The sequence below is a fragment of the Limanda limanda genome, chromosome 16 (assembly GCF_963576545.1).
Source record: "Limanda limanda chromosome 16, fLimLim1.1, whole genome shotgun sequence".
NCBI classification, from domain to species: Eukaryota; Metazoa; Chordata; class Actinopteri; order Pleuronectiformes; family Pleuronectidae; genus Limanda; species Limanda limanda.
The window spans coordinates 21,173,107-21,198,044 of record NC_083651.1 but is presented as its reverse complement, the minus strand read 5'-3'; the positions used below and the strand labels follow the sequence as shown (position 1 = coordinate 21,198,044).

The 24,938-nt window shown below is 42.9% G+C and overlaps 1 protein-coding gene across 1 annotated transcript in view; it reads left to right on the top strand.

Moving 5' to 3' along the window:
- The first annotated feature begins 7,312 nt into the window (after window positions 1-7,312).
- Window positions 7,313-24,938, top strand: part of LOC133021740 (F-box only protein 47-like) — a 46,693-nt gene continuing 29,067 nt past the window's right edge. The window contains exons 1-9 of the mRNA XM_061088703.1: window positions 7,313-7,493; window positions 7,614-7,775; window positions 8,222-8,298; window positions 8,693-8,712; window positions 9,516-9,519; window positions 9,711-9,761; window positions 17,374-17,482; window positions 17,808-17,969; window positions 22,230-22,326. Of these exons, the coding sequence (XP_060944686.1) occupies window positions 7,313-7,493; window positions 7,614-7,775; window positions 8,222-8,298; window positions 8,693-8,712; window positions 9,516-9,519; window positions 9,711-9,761; window positions 17,374-17,482; window positions 17,808-17,969; window positions 22,230-22,326 (863 nt within the window). The remainder of the gene's footprint in view (window positions 7,494-7,613; window positions 7,776-8,221; window positions 8,299-8,692; window positions 8,713-9,515; window positions 9,520-9,710; window positions 9,762-17,373; window positions 17,483-17,807; window positions 17,970-22,229; window positions 22,327-24,938) is intronic.

Here is a 24,938-nt window from a genome sequence, read left to right as displayed (position 1 = left end):
CTGTACTTAAATAATGCCTTGTTGTCCATATATATAATACAACGTAATCCGCATTAGTTTTACATTTTACGCACAGACACAAATGCCTCACGCTTATCTAAAATATCCTAAATGACGATTTTAAATTCCCTGTTCACCAAAGTTATATCAACATATTTCAAACTAAAGACATTGATTCAATCATAAAAGGTTGAATCACTATGAAAGAAAATGTTCTGAGTCAAGAAAACAGCCTCAGTTTTCATGAAAGTGCGATTAAGTCTCAGAATTCGAATTAACATGCATGGCCATATAGCCTGTAACACTTACTTAACACAATCATTAGATAAACGAACGGCTGGTGGCTGGAAACCTTTTGATTTATAATAATTAAAAAACATTTTTGTGCTACTCTCTCTTTTATCTTCTCCTGTTCTTTGGAACGAGTGGCCATACCTTAACGCACACATCGGATGAAGAGGAACATCCAGTTCTCCATCGTGTGACATCAGGTCAAAAGATGTGAATCAGAAAAATACAGAACTAGAGCTTGTTGATCAGATGAGATCAATAAACACCACTGACGTCTTCGTGTCCAACTTTAAAGACAGCTGAACATCTCCTCTGCGCGCTGTGTCGCCTCACTTACAGACATACTTACTCCAATTATCCTGCTGGTCCACTCCACAACATATCTTCTAATTTTCGCTTCATCCTTAAAAAAGGCACGAGGCTACATTGTGATAAAATATGATATTAAAAAGCTGGACCCAGGCGCTTTCGCTTCTAGAGCATCCGTGCGTAAAAGTCAAATGCTTTCAAAAGTGAGAATAACCAGTAAACCAGTAACCAAAGGGATGTACAACTGACGTGTAAGGGTTTAATATCCGTTTTGCTGCATCAGTACAACCACACCTGATGTTTCCAGCTACCCCGTTGCGCTGACACCATGGTTCCAAGAGGCAGGCATTGCATTATTGATTTCCCTTTAAATCAACATCTGTCACTTTGGTCAAATGCAGTTAAACATCCAGCCAACACATATTAGTTATGAGATGTACTTTCATAAACTGACTTGATCTTACCTTTTTCCTTTGGAGAAACTGGGTAGAAAAAGATCACTAGAATCAGAAGATTTTTGAAAAAAGTGTCAAAGATGTCAAAGACGATTTCTTTGTGGGTAAAATGTTAAAGGTGCCAAAAGGAAATCCTCTTGGACGCGCAAACCCAATTCTCACCAGTGCTCATCAGAAAGAGGGGGAGTGTGTGTGTGTGTGTGAGAGAGAGAGAGAGAGAGAAGGAGGGACAGAGAGAGAGAGAGGGTGGAGGTGGGTGGAGATGAATGGGGAGTGGTGGGTTTATTGGGTGCTGTCACGGTGGGTATAGATGGTGGATGAATGTCTTCCAGGAGCGGGACGAAAATAGCACCTAATAGAAAGCGGCGTGACGCACACGCTCTCCCGGGACATATTTCCAATAGCATAATATCATATTGGCGATGGACAGAACCTTTACTTTTTCTAGGCCTGATTTATGATGATGGTTAGGCACAGGGTATCCGCGCTTTTCTCTGCGATTAAAGCATTGCGTTTATTCTCCAAACGCTGGCTGCTCGATAGTAATTGTGAGGATGGAGAGGCCTGCGTGGAATTACTTTTTTTTATTTTATTACCCGGCATAGGACTCTGACGCCTTTACATCAATCCACTCCCAAGTTGTTAAAACATTAAAACTGATACACCTATAGCTGTATTAATAGATTCACGTCATAAGGAAGGATCAATGGTGGCTCAAAGGATGGTTACTTTTCGTATCTTCACCATATGAGACATCATAATTGGGCACTTTATCTAGCTGCCATGTATTTTTACCATGTGTAGGATGTTACCACTTGTAGTCTATCCACAAAAACACAGGTAAAAAGAAGCAACATCCCTTCATTTACTTATGTGTTACTTTAAATACCGAATTATGAGCGTTAACTTCGATCTGCTTTCCATGGTGCTGAAAAGAGAAGTGCACATTTCACAAATGAGAAAACCCACTCCTTTCCAACATTAAGGCTATAATAGGTAATCTTGTGGTCCATATACTCAATGGAGTGTTTTGTTTTATGCCTCAAGAAAATTTGGCATATAATTCCTTGCCATTTATGTCTAATTTGAAACTGTAAATATTAGTCAGTCACTTTTCTAGAGCGGCTTCGTACAATAACTAGTTCCAATAGGAACTCTTATAACACACACAGAGCTACAATCTTATAGCTCCTTGGTATTAACAAAGGTGTAATATAGTGTGACTGCTGGAAATATGTAAAATGTCTTGCTGTTATTGTGACACGTCCTCTAATTTAGTGTCTGTGTGGCTGACAGGCTGTGAGACAGAGGACACCTCTAATTGGACGCTTTTCTAACAAATGAGCCACAGAGATGCGTCCACTGTGTTACAGGTAGACAGACAGTCTGGAAAACCTGTATAGATGAGTCACAAAAAACTTTCACTTTCACGGCTAAAATATTTAAACTGTGTTACTGCTAAACATCAACCAACAGCTTTATCCAATCTCAGGATGTAGTCTGAATGAATAACTTCTCAGAAGCACGCTAGCGACATCTAGTGGCCTTTAGAAGATGTACGCGATAGTTAGGGATATCAGCAAATCTATCTATCTATCCATCCATCCATCCATTATTGATGCTTTTTGATTAATAGAATCTAACAATAATTCTACCTTTATTTTCGTGGGCCATAAAATGATTATAACATAACAAATGCAGACATTAAATACAATGTGTTTGTTTTATAAATGCTGGTGTACAGCATTCACTTTAACAGAGTTAACCCAGACTAAAACATGGGCTTCGGTAAGGAGATGACAGAACAACTTGTCAAATATTATCATGGGTGTTAAAGTCAGAATATGGGAATTGACACAGTCCCTCTTTGTGACTAGTTGCAGGACTATGCTGCCACCTTCTGGTCTTTTGGGTGTACGACAGCTGGTCAACAGGTTTTAGTTCATCAGTTCATCAGTTCTCTTCAACACTTTCGTACCTTGTAAATCAGGCATCAGACCTGGTCACAGCAAAGGTCGTTTGTCAAGCTGTCTCTTCCTTATTGGTCAAATATAGAAACGTGAGGAACAGGTCTGTTACAGCAGCTCTCACTTTTCGTACCTCTTTTAGTGTGTAAATAGTGTTTTTAGTGTATTTTTGTTGTTGTTTTTTTTACTACATTGACACTTTAAGCAAGTGCGCAGCTATGGATGTTCACATTTTAACATTCGTAGTTTGCTCCTTGCTGTTTTCGGCACTTTTTGGTGTGGCTGTGGGATACTCACTCGACCACGGCTCCCCATTGCTGTTGGGCCTGCGCCACACACCCCTTCTCTGCGCGGAGCGGCCGGAGATCCCCGAGGAGTTACGGAGGAGGAGAAGAGGATGCAGAGCGGGAGTGAAGCGCAGGGAGCGGAAAAGACGGTTTAAACCATGTTTACCGTCTGTCATCATGGGGAATGTAAGATCTCTCCCAAACAAGATGGAAGAGTTGACGGCGCTGACCCGACTGCAGAGGGAATACAGGGAATGCAGCCTCATGTGCTTCACAGAGACGTGGCTGACTGATCTTTCTCCGGACTCACACGTAAATCTGGACGGCTTCCAACTCGTACGAGCGGACCGAAAAGCAACGGAGTGCGGTAAGAAGAAAGGAGGGGGGGTCGCTGTGTTGGTTAACGATAGATGGTGCCATCCGGGACACACCAGCATCAAGGAGATGCTCTGCACCAGAGATTTGGAGCTGTTAGCGGTCAGCATGCGGCCATACTATCTCCCGAGGGAGTTTTCACATGTTATTGTTGTGACTGTGTACATCCCCCCCTCGGCGGTCGCTGCTGTAGCTTCAGATCGGATCCACACAGTTATCTCGCATCTTCAAAGCCAGCACCCCGAAGCCCTCCTCCTCATCTCCGGTGACTTCAACCATGCCCCTCTGTCCTCTGCTCTTCCCACCTTCACCCAGTACGTGAACTGCCACACTAGAGACAATAAAACTTTGGACCTAATGTATGCAAACAAAAAGGATGCATACACCTCATCCCCCCTCCCCCCGCTTGGTCGCTCGGATCACAACCTCGTTCACCTCGTCACGGACTACACCCCTGTGGTGAATAAACAACGACCTGTGAAGAGGACTGTTAAGGAGTGGTCTGAGGAGACCAGTGCCAGGCTCAGAGACTGCTTCGAGACTACAGACTGGGAGGCACTCTGCAGCCCCCATGGCACTGACATTGACAGCATGACCCACTGCATCACGGATTATATTAACTTCTGCGAGGAGAACACTGTGCCCTCCAAGCTGGTACGGTGTTTTCCCAACAACAAACCCTGGGTGACCCCCGAGATAAAGGCCCTGCTGAACGAGAAGAAGAGGGTCTTCAGATCGGGGGACAAAGAGGAGCTGCGCAGAGTCCAGAAGGAACTCCGGCTGATGATCAGGAAGGGGAAGGACAGCTACAGGAAGAAACTGGAGAAGCGGCTGGAGCAGAACAACGCCAGGGACGTTTGGAGAGGGCTGCAGACCATCGCAGGCCACGGAAAAGGTGTGGGAAGACAACAACCCAGCGGGGACAAGGACTGGGCAGATGAACTGAATCTGTTCTTCAATAGATTTGATTCCCCCCCCCCCTGCCCCCTCTTCACACCTCTCCTGGCCAGCCCCCCCTCCCCCTCCCCTCCTCAGCCTGCCACCTTCGACACCTGACCCCCACCAGCCAACCCCCACCCCATCTCCAGATCACCATCCCCCCTTGAGACTTACACCACTCCTCACCCCCACACCCCCACACCAGTCATCCTCCACCCCCCTCTCTATAACAGATGATCAGGTGAGAAGCCAACTCAAGAAGATCAAGGCAAGGAAGGCCCCGGGCCCGGATGGTATCAGCCCAAGACTGCTCAAGGACTGTGCTGACCAGCTCTGTGGTGTGATCAGGCATTTGTTCAACCTAAGCTTGAGCCTGGAGAAAGTCCCAGCCCTGTGGAAGACCTCCTGTGTGGTCCCGGTGCCGAAGACGCCGCGCCCCAAGGAGCCTAACCACTTCAGGCCAGTTGCCCTGACTTCTCACCTGATGAAGACGATGGAGAGGATTATCCTGAGACACCTACGACTGCTGGTGGGCACACAGCTGGACCCCCTGCAGTTTGCTTACCAGCCTGGGATTGGGGTGGATGACTCAGTTACCTACCTGCTGCACAGATCCCTGCTACACCTGGAGGACAGCAGGAACACTGTGAGGGTCATGTTTTTTGACTTCTCAAGTGCATTCAACACCATCCAGCCTTCACTGCTCAAAGTGAAGATGGAGAACGTGGGAGTGGACCAACACCTGGCTTTATGGACAACGGATTACCTCACCAAGAGACCACAGTATGTGAGGCTCCATCACTGTGTGTCTGACGTGGTGCTCTGCAGCACAGGTGCCCCTCAGGGTACGGTGCTCTCCCCTTTCCTCTTCACCCTCTACACCTCCGACTTCACCCACAACACCACCCACTGCCACATCCAGAAGTTCTCTGATGACACAGCCATCGTTGGATGTGTTCCTGAGGTGAATGACCTGGAGTACAGGGCGGTCATCACAGACTTCGTCAGCTGGAGTGAGCTCAACCAGCTTCAGCTGAACACCAGCAAGACGAAGGAGATGATCGTGAACTTCCGGAAAAAAGCATCCAACTTAACACCAGTGAACATACAGGGATTGGACATAGAGGTGGTGGAGAACTACAAATTCCTGGGTGTTCACCTCAACAACAAACTGGACTGGTCCGACAACACACATGCCCTCTATAAGAAGGGCCAGAGCCGCCTCCACCTGCTGAGGAGGCTGAGGTCCTTCGGAGTGTGCAGGGCTCTCCTCAGGACTTTTTATGACTCTGTGGTGGCCTCAGCAATCTTCTACGCTGTGGTCTGCTGGAAGGGGGGTAGCACGGACAGAGACAGGAGCAGGCTCAACAGACTGATAAGAAGAGCGAGCTCTGTCCTGGACTGTCCTCTGGACTCCATTGAGGAAGTGGGGGACAGAAGGATGTTAGCCAAGCTGGCGTCCATCATGGGCAACACCTTTCACCCCCTACATGACAATGTGGGGTCCCTGAGCAGCTCCTTCAGCAGCAGACTGTTACACCCACGGTGTAAGAAGGAGAGGTTCCGCAGGTCCTTCATCCCGGCTGCAGTCAGGCTCTACAACACCAGCACCACCTGATAATGTTGTAGTCCCTGTCTATTATCTTTATCTCCACTCAACCTCTCACCATAGCTGTATTTGTATTTTTATTTTTCTTATTTATTTTTTATTTTTTTACTCATATCACTACTATGCACAATAATATTCAACACTTTACATCTATATTTATATCATGGTCACTTATAATGGTTACATTGCAATATTTATATTTTCCTTTATACTATCTTGTAGTATTATTTATATTATGGTCACTTACTTTTAATTATTTTTTCTGTATCATGGTCACTACTGTTGCAATATTACTTATAATACTTTTGTTTTCATTACAATAACACTTACATTACTTCACTTTCTCCCCAGTACCTGCTTTTGCACAGTGTCTGTTTTGCAGGTTGTTTTTTGTTTTTGTTTTCTGTATATTTTTACTCTCATTATGTGTAGTTTAGTAGTGTATATATTTTGATCTTTCTTTTTTATTGTTGCTTCGGCACTGTTATTTAAATTCTGTTTTTCTCTTTTTTGCTGTAACAAGTGAATTTCCCCGTTGTGTGGATAAATAAAGAAATCTAATCTAATTTCCGTATATCCCCTTTTCTATGGGTAGGTAGATGAATGATACTTCATGACAACTTTACAAACTACTTGAACACGTTATTGTTTTCTTACAGGAAGACGAAACATTTTAGAGACTTTAGTTTATTCTACTGTCAGTGAACTACACTTGATCTTTGGCGCCGCAGTGACCGGCTCATCAAGGAAAGCTAGCACAGAGCTAGCACAGAGCTAACAGGCTGCTAACACAGAGCTAACTCACTTTTACAGCGGACATGAACCGTGTCTAAGTTTATAGTATCAGTAAGATGTGTTTAACTCAAGTGTGTATTGCTATTTTTTTCTGCCACTACTTAAATTGAAGCGTTTGTAAAGGGAGGCTAGTTGGTCAAGAGTTCAGTTTAGCTAGCGCTAGCTCGGTTAGCTTGTGACTTGGCCTAGTTGGTTCTAGTAGTAGTCAGAGGAGTTTTAGCTAAGTTAGCTAAGTTATTCGTTAACTCCATGTGTGTCTCTGCAGTGGACTTGGTGAGGATGGTCATGGTGAAGAAAGCTTTGAGGAGTGACAGCAGGTTCACACTGATGTACAGCAGCCAGAGGCACAGGAGGAGTGTGGCCCCGACCAGATCCATCAGGACCCGCAGCCAGGTGGTCCTCAGCAGCAGCTCCCTCCACACACTCCCCCCGGAGGTCTTCAACCTGATCCTGGATCAGCTGTCAGGTGAGAAGGTTTAGTTCAGTGATTATATGTTTGGCAAAGAAACACTTTCATTATTTGTTTCTGTCACTTTAGCACCAGTTTCATAACATTTTTGTAAATTAAAATGCTTGTTCTTGTCAGTGCTGGAGATCAGTGTCTTTAGCATGGTGTCCAAAGAGATCAATCAATGCATCTTGGACTACATCTCCACCGTGGCCTGGAAGAATAAAATGATCATCCAAAGTTTTCACCGCTCCACCTACAAGGAGCAGTTATCCACTATTGGACACTACAGAAGTCTGGGTATGAAGCAGTTATACAAGGAATACAAGCTACCATGTGAAGTTAAACAATGGAGAGGCGGTGGACTAGTGGCAGAAACTTGGACTATGGGCAGAAAAGGTCTCTGGTTCGTCTCTGGATCGACTCCACGGAGAAACAACAAAAGACGAACCTGGATTGATCTGTCCAAAAATCCAAGAGGATTCTCCCTACCCTGTCTAGTGCCCCTGAGCAAGGCACCTTACTCCCCTAACATCTGCTCCCCGGGCGCCGTACATGGCTGCCCACTGCTCTGTGTGTCCTGCACCAGATGGGTTAAAAGCAGAGGTTAAATTTCCCTCCTTGCATGAGTGTGCTTGTGCATGTCTGTGCATGTGTTTGGGACAAATAAATGTATCTTAATCTTAATCTTAACCAGAATTATAAATGTTTTACTTGAATAATGTACATTTTTTTGACTGTCTCAGGTGTATTATTCAAGAGATGTACACTTCTCCTACCAACAAAGGAAAGGTTGAAGTTTATCTTTAAGACGTTCCCTCAGGTAAGAAATGAGTTTAGAAGTGAGAACAGCATATTGTGTGAAGTACTTCAGTCTCTTTTTATTTTGATAGAAGCCAAAAAGAATATAAATTGGCTGTCTAGCTAAGGCAAGCTTATTTTACAAATTTAGTGGAGATGAGAAAATCCCTTTGAATTTCTGATTCATCATTCGATATGTAGGCAGAGTATGTATCCAGCTGCCTTAGTTTTTAAATGTGGTTTAATTGTTTCCATTGTTAACAGCACTCAGCAGTAAAATTGTTAGTATAGAGAACCATGATATTTCTAATTTGCATTATTACATGTGTGACTATTGCACAATCATACATACTTATTGATGATGGCATTAAATTGGCAGATAAATCTGACAGAAATGTCCTAATGATTTCTTTCAGATTCCCTGCTTTATGTTAAGGCCAATTTATGCCTCTCCGTTTCTTCTATTACGGACAGATAAGACCGCCCTATCCGTCGTGAAACGCCCTCTCCGAATGCTTCATACAGCTTTTCGTACACGTCTGATTTTTCTAACTATCCGTCTTCATGTTCGCTACCGACGGACCGCTCTTGGCTGTGATTGGTCCGCGAACGACATCATTTCCGTATGACGTCATTTCCGTATTTCCGGACCTCAAACTTCCTGTTTACTTCCTGTTTACTTCCATGTAGCATCAAACCCAAACACAACTATGATTCTACGATTAATGTGACGTGTGTGTTAAGCCAGCGGAGTTGTCCGGCTGACGGTGGCTCATTAGAGCACTGAGGGCATGTGTGCACGGTCACAGACGGTTATAACGAGCTTTCAAAACGGCGCTAGCAGGCTAGGCTAGCGGGCTAGGCTAGCCACCATGCTAACTGCGGTGGTAACAGTGCAAGAACCCGCCGTCACGACTTTAATTCCACTTCTATCATGACACTGTTTCTATAATACCGCCAGGTTAGAAGCAAACACTGGATAGTAGTAGTTAGTGTCGGGAGTCCCTGCTGACTGTGTGTGGAAGCTGGGGGGAGCTAGGTCCGTGTAGCTTCTAGCTACATGTAGCCTCAAGCAGATTCAAGCTGTGGAATCAGCAACACAGTTCGGAAACAAGACCGGGGAACCGCTGCGCTAAGAAACGATTACATCAGCATTTTGACCCGCTGGGTGTCACTTTATTTAGTTATGTTAGTTGCCATGGTTCAGTGTGTGGGACGCAAGCTAACATGTCAACAGAGACACGTGGACTTCTTCTTCCCAAATGGGGTAGGCTTCTCTGAGCTCGTCTTCCGTTGCGCCACCTATGGGTTTGGCGGTGAATTTTTTCCGGACGTAGACTGACGGAGAAGTAAAAATCAAAAAGAGTCTTTGCCCTCTGCTGAGAACTCTCCGAGAAACGGACACGTAGTAGTATATAAGAGCCTTTAGAGCAGTGTCAAATTCCCAACTGCATCGGCTTCTCCAGCTGTGGTGTCTTTCTCAAGGTGAGAGACTCATATAAAGACTAGAAATTGTCTACTAAAGTGATCCTTAATCGAAATTCAGATACAGCTAAGCAACGTAATCGCATGCTGACTCCATCAAACCCGAAGACGTCCTTCTCTAAACTACTTATGTAATCTTTCTTGTAACAAACATTCACACCCTTTATTCAGAGCCTAGTAAAATGAAGTGCAGTACCAGGCACAGATAAATAATCAAAATCAGCTGTTTTTTACAATAACATTTCATAAGAATGAATAAACTTTATCAAGACTGTGATGGAAATCTGGAGATACAAGAGGCTGGAAACAACAAAGTTATCTACGTGTATTTAATAAGGGGCTTTCTGCAGAAAGGATCAACACAGGGAGTCCCAAAGAACTCAGAGTAAAGATGCAGAACAGTCAGATACACAGATCTTATATACCAGGGGATAGGGCTGTCTCTCTGAGCCAATCCAGACAGGTTCCATATGTGGAGGAAGGACAGGAAACTAAACATAACAGCTGATTCACATGTGTTTCTTGAGGTGATAAGAAGAGATACATTCCTTCCTTTGATGGGTAATTAAGTCGCACAAGGTCTCACTATATTGACGTCATAAACAGTTCCGACCATAAAACAGCTCAAGTCATCAACCATTTGTTGTATGTAAATACAAGTCATAAAAGTCTCTTGAGAAGGCTTCAAACACTTATACAAAATACTTTTTCAACCTTGCTGAGTTAATTTTCTACTACATTTCCCTCCTTTTTGTCATTTATTGACAACATAAGAGAGTTTACAACTACAGTAAAACATCAAATACATCAATTCACCAGGATTTCAAAATGCATAATCATCATCGCTGTAGTGTAAAACAAACTGCCTTTGTCGTGGACGGTATGCGCCTTTAAATGGGAGGAAGGACTGATAAAAGCAGATTAAACAAACAACACAACAATATTACATTCTTCATCACTATCAAAAGGGTTCTGGGGAGGAAACCAGTCAGGGAGGGGAAACACATCTTATATTATCGTCACTGTAGATCTAATTGGTGTGTCATCTGGCGGAACAAACCAGAGGGACACAGCTGGCATTCCCCATAAAGTCCATGGAGGCTACAGTAACCAAACTGTAAGTATAAAGGTGTAGTGTGGGGGAGACATACGTGCTAAAAGAAGTGTGGCATGTTGATACGAGCAAACACTCTCTGTAGCTTCAAAGGAAAACAAATCATTATATTGCATCGGATGCTTGAAACCCACAAAAACAGACTGTCCTGGGAGATTGGTTCGAATGGTCCATAAAAGAAATTTGTATCAAGAGTTATCAGTCAGCGGGGGATTGCTTTCATCAATATTGAGAGAACAGTTCCTCTACTGCCACTCAGACCCAGCTGACTGAAGTGATGCCACGGAGGTCGGTGTTTCATCGTCGCCTTCTCTGCTGTGTGTGTATTATGTGATTCTCCGAAGCAACGATTACCAACAGCTGTGCTGGTCAGCACTGCCCTCTCTTCACCGATCCTTTGTTTTAATTATTAAGTGTGGGTGCAGCAGGTGGATGGTCTGGTTCTGGGACTCTCTTGCAGTGACTGGCATGAATCCACGTTGTCCTCTCAGCGACCTTCACCGCCGTGTAGGTCGTTAATAGGATCTGGTACGGTCCTGTCCAGCGTCTGTGTCGCCAACTTTTCCGCCTTAGGTCTTTCACTACCACCCATTCGCCGGGCTTCAGGTTATGAAGTGGTCCAGTCGCCGGGGTAGGTAGTGCGTCTTTAACCTGTTTGTGAATGGCAGATAAAGCAGAAGAGAGATTTGTACAATAAGACAACATTTCATTATCACAGAGAGTTGTTGAGGGCAATTGTCTTTTAACAGGTCCAATGCCCGTGTTTGCTGGACGTCCGAACAGAATCTCAAATGGGCTCAATCCATGTTTTGGTCTAATTCTCATCTGCATGAGAACAAGTGGGAGAGCCTTAGTCCATGACAATCCAGTTTCCTCACAGCATTTAGCCAATTTGTTTTTCAGCGTGCCATTTTCTCTTTCCACCGCTCCCGCACTTGCTGGGTGATAGGCACAATGTTTTCTCTGATCAATGCCCAAATATTTACTCATTTGTTTTAGTGCCGCACTAACAAATGGAGTTCCGTTGTCACTGCTGATTTTGCTTGGGATTCCCCATCTGGGAATAAGTTCAGTAATCAACGCTTTAGCTACGGCACCTGTGTCTTGCTTTGATGTGGGGAAAACTTCGACCCATTTAGAAAACATATCAACTATAACCAAGCAATATTTTTTCCCCTCACTCGGTGTTAGCTCAATAAAATCCATCTGTAGATGGTCAAATGGTTTGTCAGGTGGAGGATGTGCAGCTTGTGGGGCCTGCATTCCTCTACCAATATTGTTAGTGGCACAAATTATGCATGCCTGACAAAACTTCTGAGCGTAACCAGAAAACCCCTTTGTGAACCAATGTTGTGAAATAGCAGCCATCATCGATCCTTTTGAAACATGATCCTTCCCATGCGTTAACTTTGCATAATGGGGAAACAGATATTTTGGCAAACAAGGTTTCTCATCAGGGCCCACCCACACCCCATGTGTGTGTGTGCAACCACTTCTCTTCCAAAGTCCACGCTCCTCCACTGTTGCTCTAAGTTGAAGTTCTTGTAGGTCAGCCGTGGGGGTGGTGGGGTCGACCTGTAACAGAATGTGTGAAGCAGATAGGGGCTGACGAGCAGCTGCTTTCGCTGCTGCATCTGCCCTGGCATTTCCTTGTGATACTGGGTCATTATTAGAAGTGTGAGCATCACATTTACATACAGCAACCTGTTGGGGGAGGAGGACAGCATCAAGCATCTGAGACACTAGACCATGATGTGCAATTGGTTTGCCTGATGATGTAAGGAATTCTCTGTGTTTCCAAATCGTGCCAAAATCATGTACTACACCAAATGCATATCTACTGTCAGTGTAGATATTCACCCTTTTCCCCTTAGCCAATTTGCATGCTTCAATGAGAGCAGTGAGCTCTGCTGCCTGTGCAGACAGGGAAGCAGGGAGAGGTCGTGCAATCAATGTATCATGTGCTGTGACTACAGAGAAACCAACTTGATTAGCTCCTGTGTCTGAATTGCGAGACGCTGATCCATCCACAAACAGTTCAAAGTCTGGATTCTGCAGTGGTGTTTCCTGTAAATCTGGTCTGGGGGAACAAACTTCAGTTATTGTTACTACACAGTTATGTTGTTCACCATCTCCTTCTGTTGGAAGAAGAGTTGCTGGGTTAAGAACATTACATCTTTTCACAGTGATGTTAGGCATTTCCAACAGAATAGCATGATAACGAAGCCAGCGTGCAGCAGACAAATGAAATGTCTTTTGTTCCAACAAAATCATAGACACAGCATGTGGAACCAACAGGGTGGGTGGGGAGTATCCTACTAAATCCCTGGATGCCAGTACAGCCTTCTCCGCAGCTGCTACAGCTCTGAGACAAGTAGGCAGGCCTGCAGCAACTGGATCAAGTTTTGCTGAGAAAAATGCAACAGGTCTCTGTTTACCCCCATGTTCTTGGAGCAGCACTGAAGTCATGTAGCCACCCTTCTCGTCAACTGCTTGTGTGAAAGGTCGGTCAGGGTTCGGTAGTCCTAAAGTCGGGGTCGTTTGTAAGGTCAGTTTCAAGTCAGTGAAAGCTTTCTCCGCGTCATCAGTCCATGTCACTTTGCTATATGCTTGCAAGCCTTGCCCGTGTGCGATTGCGCTAAGGGGCGCCTCGAGGACAGCATAGTTAGGAATAAATGATCTACAATAAGAGCACATTCCCAGGAATGACATCACTTGTTTCTTTGTGACAGGTTTTGGAATATTTTGAATTGCTAATGCTCTCTTAGGGGAGAGGGATTTGCCCTCTGCTGTGATCACATGCCCTAAAAATGAAACTTGTTCTTTTACAAACTGCAATTTTTTCAGGCTTGCTTTGTGGCCTTCTGCATCTAAATGTTTTAAGAGAGCCACAGTATCATTTTCATACTGTTCTTTAGTTGGAGCACAAATCATTAAATCGTCAACGTATTGTAACAGTGCACTTCCTGGTGTGATCTCTAATGAGCTCAAGCTGTCTTTTAACGCCTGGTTGTAAATGGTAGGTGATTCACAGTAGCCCTGACACAGGCGTGTGAAGGTGTAACTTTCTCTGTTGAACTCAAATGCAAACCAGTATTGGCTGTCTTTATCGATTTGAACGCTGAAAAATGCATTTGCCAGATCAACAACAGAGAACCATTTACTGTCCGGCGGAACTTGGGAAAGGATTGTATAAGGATTTGGAACCGACGGAGCGCGCTGCTGTACTGCAGCATTCACAGCTTTCAAATCTTGAACAAATCGCCAATCGTCAGGTTGTGATTCATCGCGAACTTTCTTGACCGGAAAAATCGGAGTGCGCACCGGTGAATCCTTGCAAGGAACAATTACACCCGCCTTCAATAGAGAGTTGAAAACTGGCGTAATACCATCGATGGCTTCCTGTCTTAGTGGATATTGAGATTGATGTGGTCTATAGTCAGATTTTGGTTTGATGACTACAGGTTTCATGTTTCGAATTAAACCCACATCATGATTGCCTTGAGCCCAAAGTGTCTTAGGGACATCTTTTAGAGCTGGGTGTGTTTCTGAAATGATGTTTGTGTCATTTAAATATGCATGTGCATATTGGGTGTCTGTGTGTGTGTCTGGTACCAGTTGAACAGTTCTGAATGTGTGAACAACAGACGTAAATCGTTTTCTATACACTTTCAAAAATGGATTATACTGAACCACAGGATCTGATGTTTTTTCCCAAATGTCCACATTGACACATGTTTTTATCCACGGTCCCAAGTCTTGCCATTCATCATTTTTGTGCTTCGACAGTGAGACATGTGGATAGGAATCAGGAACGTCAAAAAGGGAAGCAACCTCTGAATATCTGTGAAGGAACTGAGAGGTTGACTTATATTCTGCGTTAGGCAAAATTACAGAAACAGCACATCTATGTTCATTCCAGAACATGCAACTTAGCGTTAACTTCTCTCTCAAACAACTTTCTCGAAACCATCTTTTCTCAAATCCTGGATCTTTCCCTTCGTGTATGTGTGCCATGCAGTGTAAATCTTCTGGAAACATATATGTGGTGTCTGTTCCTAGTGTGACTGAATGTGCCTTATCCACTAGATCAGTGTTGATTGAGGTGACAACAGATGAGCAGAGCTTCCATTCATACGCATATAGCAGTGAATCAGCATTATGCTTAATGCATGTGTAAATCTGTGGGGGATCCAGATCAGCCGTTCGGATCACTACTACTCCTGATGGGGTGGAAATTAGAGAAATGCCCATAAGACACATTACGTCTCTTCCCATCAAATTAATTGGACAACATGAGGATAGCAAAAATTAACACTTAAATTTTCCTGTGCTGCTATCACTACATATTAAGGGAGCAGTGAATTTTTCAACCACGATGCTTCCTGAAGCGCCCACAGATCTAACAAATCGTCCACTCATTTTAGGAGGTGTTTCAAACATATTGCTCTTGATGACAGAATGTGTTGCTCCTGAATCTGCAAGGAATTGAATGTCTTTCCCTAGCACTGTGAGTGTGTGCATTGGCATATGAGCATAAGCATCTGATTGATACTATGCAGAAGACAAGCAGCTCCTCTGCAAACTTCACTCCCCCTGCATTTGATGGGGAAGGGAGGTGACTCATTGCTGCTTGGATATCGCTGGTTGTCCATGGCCTGTGCACAAGTATAGCATTCCCATTTGCTCCTGCCACTTCAACCATCGGGAGGCACAAAACATTGTGGGCCGGATCCTGTCCCGGTCCGTATCGTCCGCCTCGTCGGGTGTGAGGTGGAGAAGGGGGTTGAGGGTCTGGAATGTTGTATGGTGGAGGAGATGGTGGAAGAGGTGGTAGAGGAGGTGGTGGAAGAGGTGGAAGAGGTGGAAGAGGTGGTGGAGCTTGGGCTCCTGCTTGTGGAGCACCCGCTTGCGGTGCAGCTTGGAGCTGTGCAGGTTGTTGTCTTCTTGGCGGGGCAGAGTCGAGGTCGGAATCCTGCATTTTGAAACACTGAGATACTTGTGAGGGTTTATCTGTCTTTACAAATGTTTGTTTTTTGTCCCTACGTTGTGCTTCTTCTAACCACATTCCATATCCCTTCCATTCTGCCTGAAATGTACGTTTTACTCTTTCTTTCTCCTCTAGCTTTAGTTTCAGCTGTTTCAGCTGTCTCATGCTAAAACTCCCCCCCTCTGGAAACCCACATTCATTCATCCAAACTTTCACCTGGCTGAGTGCTGTGTCACCATAGTTCCTTCGCATGAAATTCATATTAGGACTACTCAGATCAGTTCCATCAAATTTTTCTTTCCTGTTACTTTTACCCATATTTAAAAAAAAAAATTATTTTAAGTTTTAGTTATCTTTAATCAATCTCCAAAACACTTTCGTAAGGAGCAAAATAGGAAACGTAGTAATATTAATATCCTCAAAATACTGTAGTATCCCCTATATAATAATCAATAGTAATTTCCTTATAATTACTTGGTCAATGGTAATTTCTCAATTCGTATCTTTTTTTTTTTTTTTTGCGGTTTAATACACTTTTAAAAATCCTGCCTAACCAACATAAAGCATAGTGCCCTAAAGAAGTTCTCTACATAGCGCGCTTTTTTGAGTTGCCTGACACAATGCAAATACACTCAGTATTATGTCCTCTCTGTGGTTGCAGTCGAAACAACTCCTTAAGGTACCTCGTCAGTCTACCTTCCAGGTTTCTTCTAAACCTTGGTTAAAAATTTACGGGGCTTTCACCCGTCTTGAGGATCCCGTTCCTCTTAGACCAACTTCTCTATAACACTATGTTTTGCTGGGATAAATTACACTTGAAATCTCAGATTCTCACCAGATAGATCGCAGCGCTGAGACGACCCGGCTCGGGTCTAGGTCACCTGCGTCTCACCCGTGGGGAGGTTAAGGTTGGAAACTTTTTTCCAAGATGATCAGTCAACCGTAGACACCGAGTCCAGATGCGTCCAGACGTGCGATCCCACTTCTGACACCAAATTTGTGATGGAAATCTGGAGATACAAGAGGCTGGAAACAACAAAGTTATCTACGTGTATTTAATAAGGGGCTTTCTGCAGAAAGGATCAACACAGGGAGTCCCAAAGAACTCAGAGTGAAGATGCAGAACAGTCAGATACACAGATCTTATATACCAGGGGATAGGGCTGTCTCTCTGAGCCAATCCAGACAGGTTCCATATGTGGAGGAAGGACAGGAAACTAAACATAACAGCTGATTCACATGTGTTTCTTGAGGTGATAAGAAGAGATACATTCCTTCCTTTGATGGGTAATTAAGTCGCACAAGGTCTCACTATATTGACGTCATAAACAGTTCCGACCATAAAACAGCTCAAGTCATCAACCATTTGTTGTATGTAAATACAAGTCATAAAAGTCTCTTGAGAAGGCTTCAAACACTTATACAAAATACTTTTTCAACCTTGCTGAGTTAATTTTCTACTACAAGACTAACTGTTTTCTTGCTTTTTGTGTCCCGTCCATTTAAAGACACTGATTGCAGGCTGGGACGAGCTAGAGTGTCACAGAGTGTTCAACTTCCTGTGTGAGCTCAAAAACCTGCTGCAAAAAGTGGAGGCGGTTATCGCTGCAAAACCAGGTGTGTGTTTTCAGTGTGTCTCGTCGGGAAAATACTGCAGTGTTTAGAGAGGCTGGAACTCAAGTGTTCTCTCCATCAAGCCCACTGTGTCCAGTCTAATACTTGCATGTCGTTCATTTCAGTCTCCCTGCCTCATATCCATGGTGGTGAAGGCAGTGATGAGCAGATATTAGTTTTAAGTCTGAGTTGTTTGAACAACAGAGAAGAGGATGAGCCAATAGCAGTGCTTCCTCTCCTGTCTGGGCCTTCTCCTGATGAGGCTTGTGAAATCCTGGAGCATGTTACAAAAAACATGTTGTCTTACTTTCATAATGTCTGACATCAGGGGTGAGGAGGTACCAGGAGGTGCAGTTCCGTCTGTTCTGTCGTCAGGTTCTGTTGGATCCGTGGCTGAGTCAGTTCTGGCTCACACAACTTCTGAGGCCTTGGTCCGTGGTCACTCAGGCTCACTTGCTGTTCATCCTCTACGGACCACAGCTGCCTGAGGGTAAGATCACTGTTTAAACTCTTTGTCTAATAACAGCTAGTAAAATCAATCAATTTATTTGACTTAATGAGAACAGGCCTCATTTTCTGGACAGATTTTTGTTTTTCTGAGATTGATGTTTCTTGATTTGTTTATACTGACACCCTGAGAACTTGTTGTTCTTTTTTAAGTTTTTCTCTGCAATCTATCTAATAATTCCCCAAATCTCTTCATAGAAGAGTTATACTGTAAACGGTGTGGGCTTTATAGATAATTGGCAAACTTTTTGGAGGAAACCTGGTCTTGTTAGGAGAGACGGCGTTCATCCCACTTGGGATGGAGCAGCTCTCTTATCTAAGAATATTACTAAGTCTATCACATGACAACCCAGAGTTGGGACCAGGAAGCAGAGCTGCAGTGCTAAACACTTCTCTGCGCTCCCTCTGGATCAGTCACCCAACCGCATAGAGACTGTCTCTGTCTACCGTCCAATTAAATTAAACAATAACAGAGCGAGAACTCCACACAATAATCTTATACTTATTAACACAACCTCTGGAACAACACAGGAAACAAAGATTTTCAAATGTGGTATTTTAAACATTAGATCACTGTCCTCGAAGGCTATTTTAGTTAATGAACTAGTCTCAGACTACAATATAGATTTATTGTCCCTTACTGAGACGTGGCTGCATCCTGATGAATATGTCAGTTTGAATGAATCTACTCCCCCCAGTCATATAAATTCACACGTCCCCAGGGAACTCGGGCGAGGAGGTGGAGTTGCTGCTATTTTTAATTCCAGTCTATCAATTAATCCTAAACCTAAACTTAGCTACAACTCATTTGAATGTTTTGTTCTTAGTCTTCCACGTCAATCCAGGAAACACCAACAGCCAATCGTATTTGCTGTAGTTTATCGTGCTCCTGGGGCTTATACTGAATTTCTAACAGAATTCCCTGAGTTTTTATCAAACCTAGTCCTAAAGACCGATAAAATTATTATTGTTGGTGACTTTAATATTCATGTTGACAATAATAAAGATAGCCTGAGCGTAGCATTTATTTCAATACTAGACTCAATTGGTTTTAGTCAGTGTGTACATCAACCTACTCATTGTTGTAACTACACACTTGACCTTGTGTTATCATACGGTGTCAAAATTGAACATTTAACAGTACTTCCGCGCAATCCAGTACTATCAGACCATAATTTAATAACCTTCGATTTTTCACTATCTGAATATATGCCCCTAATAAAAAACTCATTTTCTAGATGTCTACCTGATAGTGCTGTAGCTAAATTTAAGGAAATAATTCCGATTACATTTAAACCCGTATTATCCGTCGACATAAACAACAAATCCTTTAAAAACCCGAGCTCTATTGAGATTGACCACCTCGTAGATAGCTCTGCAGACTCGTTACGATTAACATTAGACTCAATAGCGCCTCTAAAAAAGAAATGTGTAAAACATAGTCAATTAGCTCCGTCGTATAATTCCAAGACACATGAGTTGAAACAAATATCAAGAAAACTAGAAAGGAAGTGGCGCTCCAGCAACAGTGTTGAAAATCTCCTAGACTGGAAGAGTAGTGTTAAAGAATATAAAAAGGCTCTCCACAAAGCAAGAGCTGCCTATTATTCAAAACTAATAGAAGAGAATAAAAACAACCCAAGGTTTCTCTTCAGCACTGTAGCCAGGCTGACAGAGAGTCACACCTCTGTATTCCTCGATCCCTAAATAGCAATATCTTTATGACCTTTTTTAATGATAAAATTCTAACTATTAGAAATAAAATCAATCATCTCCTGCCCTCAATTGGCACTAATACCCTCCCAACAATAGAGATCTCAGAAACGGCTGAGAATCCTTCCCATTACTTAGACAGCTTCTCTCTGATCACCCGTGATCAGTTTACCAAAATAGTCTCAGGTTCTAAACCAACAACCTGTATTTTAGATCCGATTCCAACTAAATTAATTAAAGAAATTCTGCCCCTAATAGATAATTCGTTACTTAACACAATCAATCTGTCATTATCATCAGGTTATGTACCACAGTCTTTTAAAATAGCTGTAATCAAACCCCTACTCAAAAAACCCACCCTAGACCCAGAGGTTTTAGCAAATTACAGGCCAATATCTAATCTCCCCTTCCTATCTAAAATCTTAGAAAAAGTTGTAGCCAATCAGCTGTGTGAGTTTCTCCAGGAAAATAATATATATGAAGACTTTCAGTCTGGGTTTAGAACCAATCACAGCACAGAGACAGCCCTGGCAAAAGTCACTAATGACCTTCTAATAGCTTCAGATCAGGGACTTGTGTCTGTCCTGGTTCTGTTAGATCTCAGTGCAGCATTCAACACAATTGACCATCAAATTTTATTAGAGAGACTAAAACAGTTAATTAAAATTAAAGGAACGGCCTTAAACTGGTTTAAATCTTATTTTGCTGATCGCTCCCAATTCGTTCAAATCAATGATGAGTCATCGGTGCGCACCAAAGTTAACCATGGTGTCCCACAGGGGTCTGTGCTCGGCCAAATTTTATTCTCATTATATATGCTTCCACTAGGAAACATTATCAGGACACACTCGATAAATTTCCACTGCTATGCGGATGACACCCAGTTATATTTGTCAATAAAACCTGATCAAAGTAATCAATTAACTAAACTTCGAGCATGTCTCAAGGACATAAAAACCTGGATGACCCGCAATTTTCTCTTATTAAACTCAGATAAAACAGAGGTTATAATACTCGGCCCTAAACACCTTAGAGATACATTATCTAATGATATAGCTGCGCTAGATGACATTGCCCTTGCTTCCAATGACACAGTCAGGAACTTGGGAGTGATCTTCGATCCTGATTTGTCCTTTAATAGTCACTTAAAAGTAATTTCTAGGACCGCGTTTTTCCACTTGCGTAATATCTCAAAAATCAGACATGTCCTTTCGCAAAAAGATGCAGAAAAACTAGTCCACGCCTTTGTTACATCGAGACTGGACTACTGTAATTCACTATTATCAGGCTCCAGCAGCAAGTCGTTAAAGACTCTGCAGCTGGTCCAAAATGCCGCAGCACGTGTCCTGACGAGAACTAAGCAAAGAGAGCACATTTCTCCAGTATTAGCATCGCTACACTGGCTTCCTGTTAAATCTAGAATAGAATTTAAAATTCTCCTCCTCACCTTCAAGGCCCTTAATGATATGGCACCTCTTTACCTTAAAGAGATGTTAGTTCCATATCAACCTACTAGAGCACTCCGATCCCAGAACTCAGGTTTACTTGTTGTCCCTAAAATCTCTAAAAGTAGAGTAGGAGCCAGAGCTTTTAGCCATCAAGCCCCACTCCTGTGGAATAATCTCTCACTTTCAGTTAGGGAAGCAGACACGCTCTGTTCGTTTAAAAGTAGACTCAAAACCTTTCTTTTTGATAAAGCTTATACTTAGAGCTAATTAGTGCGATGTTCCAAAATTGATTAAATGGCAAAAACCCCTGATGATGCTAAGACGCACAGGGAATTTATGACACAAGACACACAGAGCTTCTCTTTCCTGCTTCTCCTTCCTTTTCTCCATATTTATCACATCAAGATAATTCTTATCTGATCAGTACATGTTACTAACCTGACCCCTTTCCCGGAGTTTCTGTGCCTTAGCGCCCGCGGATGCAGGGCCACAGCTGTGGCGGCACCATGGATTATGATTGTTGATCGCGCGTCAGAGGTCGCAATGGTGGATCCAGTTTGGTGGATTCTGTATCGTGCCAGCTGATGGTCGTTGTAATGGAGGATCCTTTGCCGCGTTGGCATCGGATGATGAGGGACCACGACCGAGGCGGCAGCTGATAATGGATTCTAACTGGCGGCGGTGGACAATGACTGTGGATTATAGTGGATCCCATCCTGATGCTGGATCGTGGTCTTGCTGGCTGCTGGCCAGAGACTGTGATTGCAGCGGGACTGCCTGACACATAGTATTGAAAAATGTTTACCCTCATCGATGCTGCTAAAAATCCTGATAATGTTTTCTTACACCTGACATCTATTGCACTTCTGTCCGTCCTGAGAGAGATCCCTCACATGTGGCTCTCTCTGAGGTTTCTACATATTTTTACCTGTGAAAAGGGTTTTTAGTAGTTTTTCCTTACTCTTGTTGAGGGTTAAGGACAGAGGATGTCACACAATGTTGAAGCCCTATGAGACGAATTGTTATTTGTGAATGTGGGCTATACAAATAAAACTTGATTGATTGATTGATACGTGTGAGTTTCTCTCTACATGCAGGTATTCTGGGTTGGCAGGGTCTGTTAGAGACAGGGCTGCCTCACACCAGCCTGTGGGACCTGGCCCAGGCCATCCTCCTGCTGTTACTGTAACAGTGTCACATTTGTAGCCAGGTTTTACCTGTTCGAGGGAAATTGTTTTAAGTGGGCAGGTTTTTATCCCTCCCTAGTTTTGCCCATGTTGATGTTCACTATAATATCAGTTCACTGCAGATAAAGTCCATTAAATAAAAAGTTTGCCTAACAGCCATTTTTTGCAGCATTACAGATATTGAAAGCATTTATGGACTGCAGTTATGTAGCTGGAATGGTAGAAAGTAGTATTGCAGTAGTTAAGGGACAAATTAAGTTTCGTCACTTTCATATGTGAGTTACATGTTTCTTATGATAGAAACTTATATGAAACTGTATGAAATAATTCATAAAAAAGTATGTAATTTTGATAATTGTATTGCAAATTTCATAGGCTGACTTCCCTTATCCTACAAAAAATCTATATGTAATGGTACATATTCCTATATGTTTTTATAGAGATTTTTATTAGATGCCATTTAATAAACCTATATGAAACATATAGAGACAGTATAATTTCCCTGGAAAAAATATTCACTTTACATAAAGAAAACCTACATGTAATGGTATTTGTTCATATATGTAGAGTATATGTCTTTATAACAGGCATAGTAAAAAAAACTGCAAAAATTATATGAAACATGTATGAAAAACATACGTTGATGTGTGCTTTCTGTTGTGCAATAGGAGTAGACTTGACGTTGGCTAATTACTAATAATCATGAAATATGATTATTAAAATAATAAAAGATTATTTATTAAAAATAATTAAAAATGATAAGGCCATAACTTATCGTAGAGGGGCACCACCCTGGTTACAGGGACCAACGAAATCAAGCTATAAATATTAGTCTCATATGATATTGGTTAAATTAATAATATTAATAGTTAATATTAATGATTATTTAATAAACAGTGAATGCTTCTAAGTTCGAGCACAGGCAATCATAATCCAGCTGTATTCACACACTTATGCACAAATAATCACAGACTACAGATACTTTAATTACAAAAGCATTTATTAAAAAGGGGAAATACCGTTAATGTTATTTAATGATTCATCATTTTAACAGACTCCAATATTTCAAAGATAAACACAGCAGCAGCACTTATCACAATTCAGAAAATACATGTAAAACCTGCGGTCTACCTATGTATGTCTGTCTCTGTGTGTGTGTCTGTGTCAAAGTGTCTCTCTGTGTGTGTGTGTCTATGTGTGTGTATGTGAAATAAAGTTAGTGTTATTTAATGATTCATCATCTTAACAAACTCCAATAATTCAAAGATCACAACAGCAGCAGCACTTATCACCATTTAGAAACACATGTAACCTATGGTCCATCTATGTGTATCTGTGTATGTGTGTCTGTCTGTGTATGTGTCTATCAGTGTGTCTGTGTGTGTGTGTGTGAGAGAGAGAGAGAGAGAAAAGGGGGCGTGGCGATGACGTAGTCATGTGGTGACGTCACATCTAAGATGGAGGCAGACAATGACTCAAGGAGTCATTAGGCCTAAAAACTCTCAAAATGGTGGTGACTACAAAACAAGCTGGCTGAGCCGCTTTGGAAATCAGAGCCAGAATTGGAGGAGAGAGAGAGAGAGAAGGCGTGGCAACAATAGACTCTCAAAATGGTGGTTTAACTTAACGTTATCCAAAATGGAGACTATGTAAATGACCATGTGGCCTAAGCTCACAATGGCGGTCGCCACATGAACTACACAAAGGAAGTTTCAGACAAAGAGAATTCTTGATCTTTGCTTGGCTTTGGGGCTGAATGGCTTCCAGATGTGTTCAGGCTCTCTAAGTATAGATTTATCTATGTGACATGAACTGTATATACAGATCGGAACGTTTGTGTAACAGGTTCAGGAGAAGAGAGAGAGAGAGTCAAGAGAGAGAGAAAACATGCAAGGAGAGTTCAAAGAAGCTCTTAAAACACGCCGGAGATAAGTTAACAGTGATTTAATCACTGCAGACTAACACGGACGTAAACAGCGCGGCCCAGACAATCAAGTCTCTTACTGTGCAACCCTCGCGGTGTGCCTGCGCCTCGGCGCGAATGTGTCGGGGGCCAGTGAATCACGTGGTCTCTCTCAAGCGGAGCTCCGGAGCTCGCCGCTGGACCGGAAAAGGGAGCGAATTCCTCGTGCTCCTTGACGGAATGAAACTTCGTCTTTCTTCTGTAACAGCGGAGATCGTGCTGTTTTACAGGAACGGAGTGGATTGTCTCATACTCCTCAGCGGGATGAACGTCGCGCTTCTGCAGGGAACGGCTTTGTGGAAGCCGTTTGTAGATCGTTGAAAAAGGAAAAGTCTGTGGAAAGTGTCCGTCTAGCGGGTGCACTTCCTGTTTCGGTCTTTCAAGTTAAAACAGCAAAAAGTCCTATCAAAATAAAACTTCGACTGAGATAAAAGAAGAAATGAAACGGATTCAAATAAAATGATATTAAACAAACGTCTAATCGCCTCCTTAGTTACTGAGTCGTGTGGTCGGCCTCGGAAGGTCTGATACAACTTGAGCAGTGGAGTTAAAAGAGAAAGATTTCTGTGGGTTAAGGGGTTTTGTTCTACCTGAGAGGTCCAGCCTCTTCAGGAAGTGGTCATGGGCCTCAGTTGGCTCTC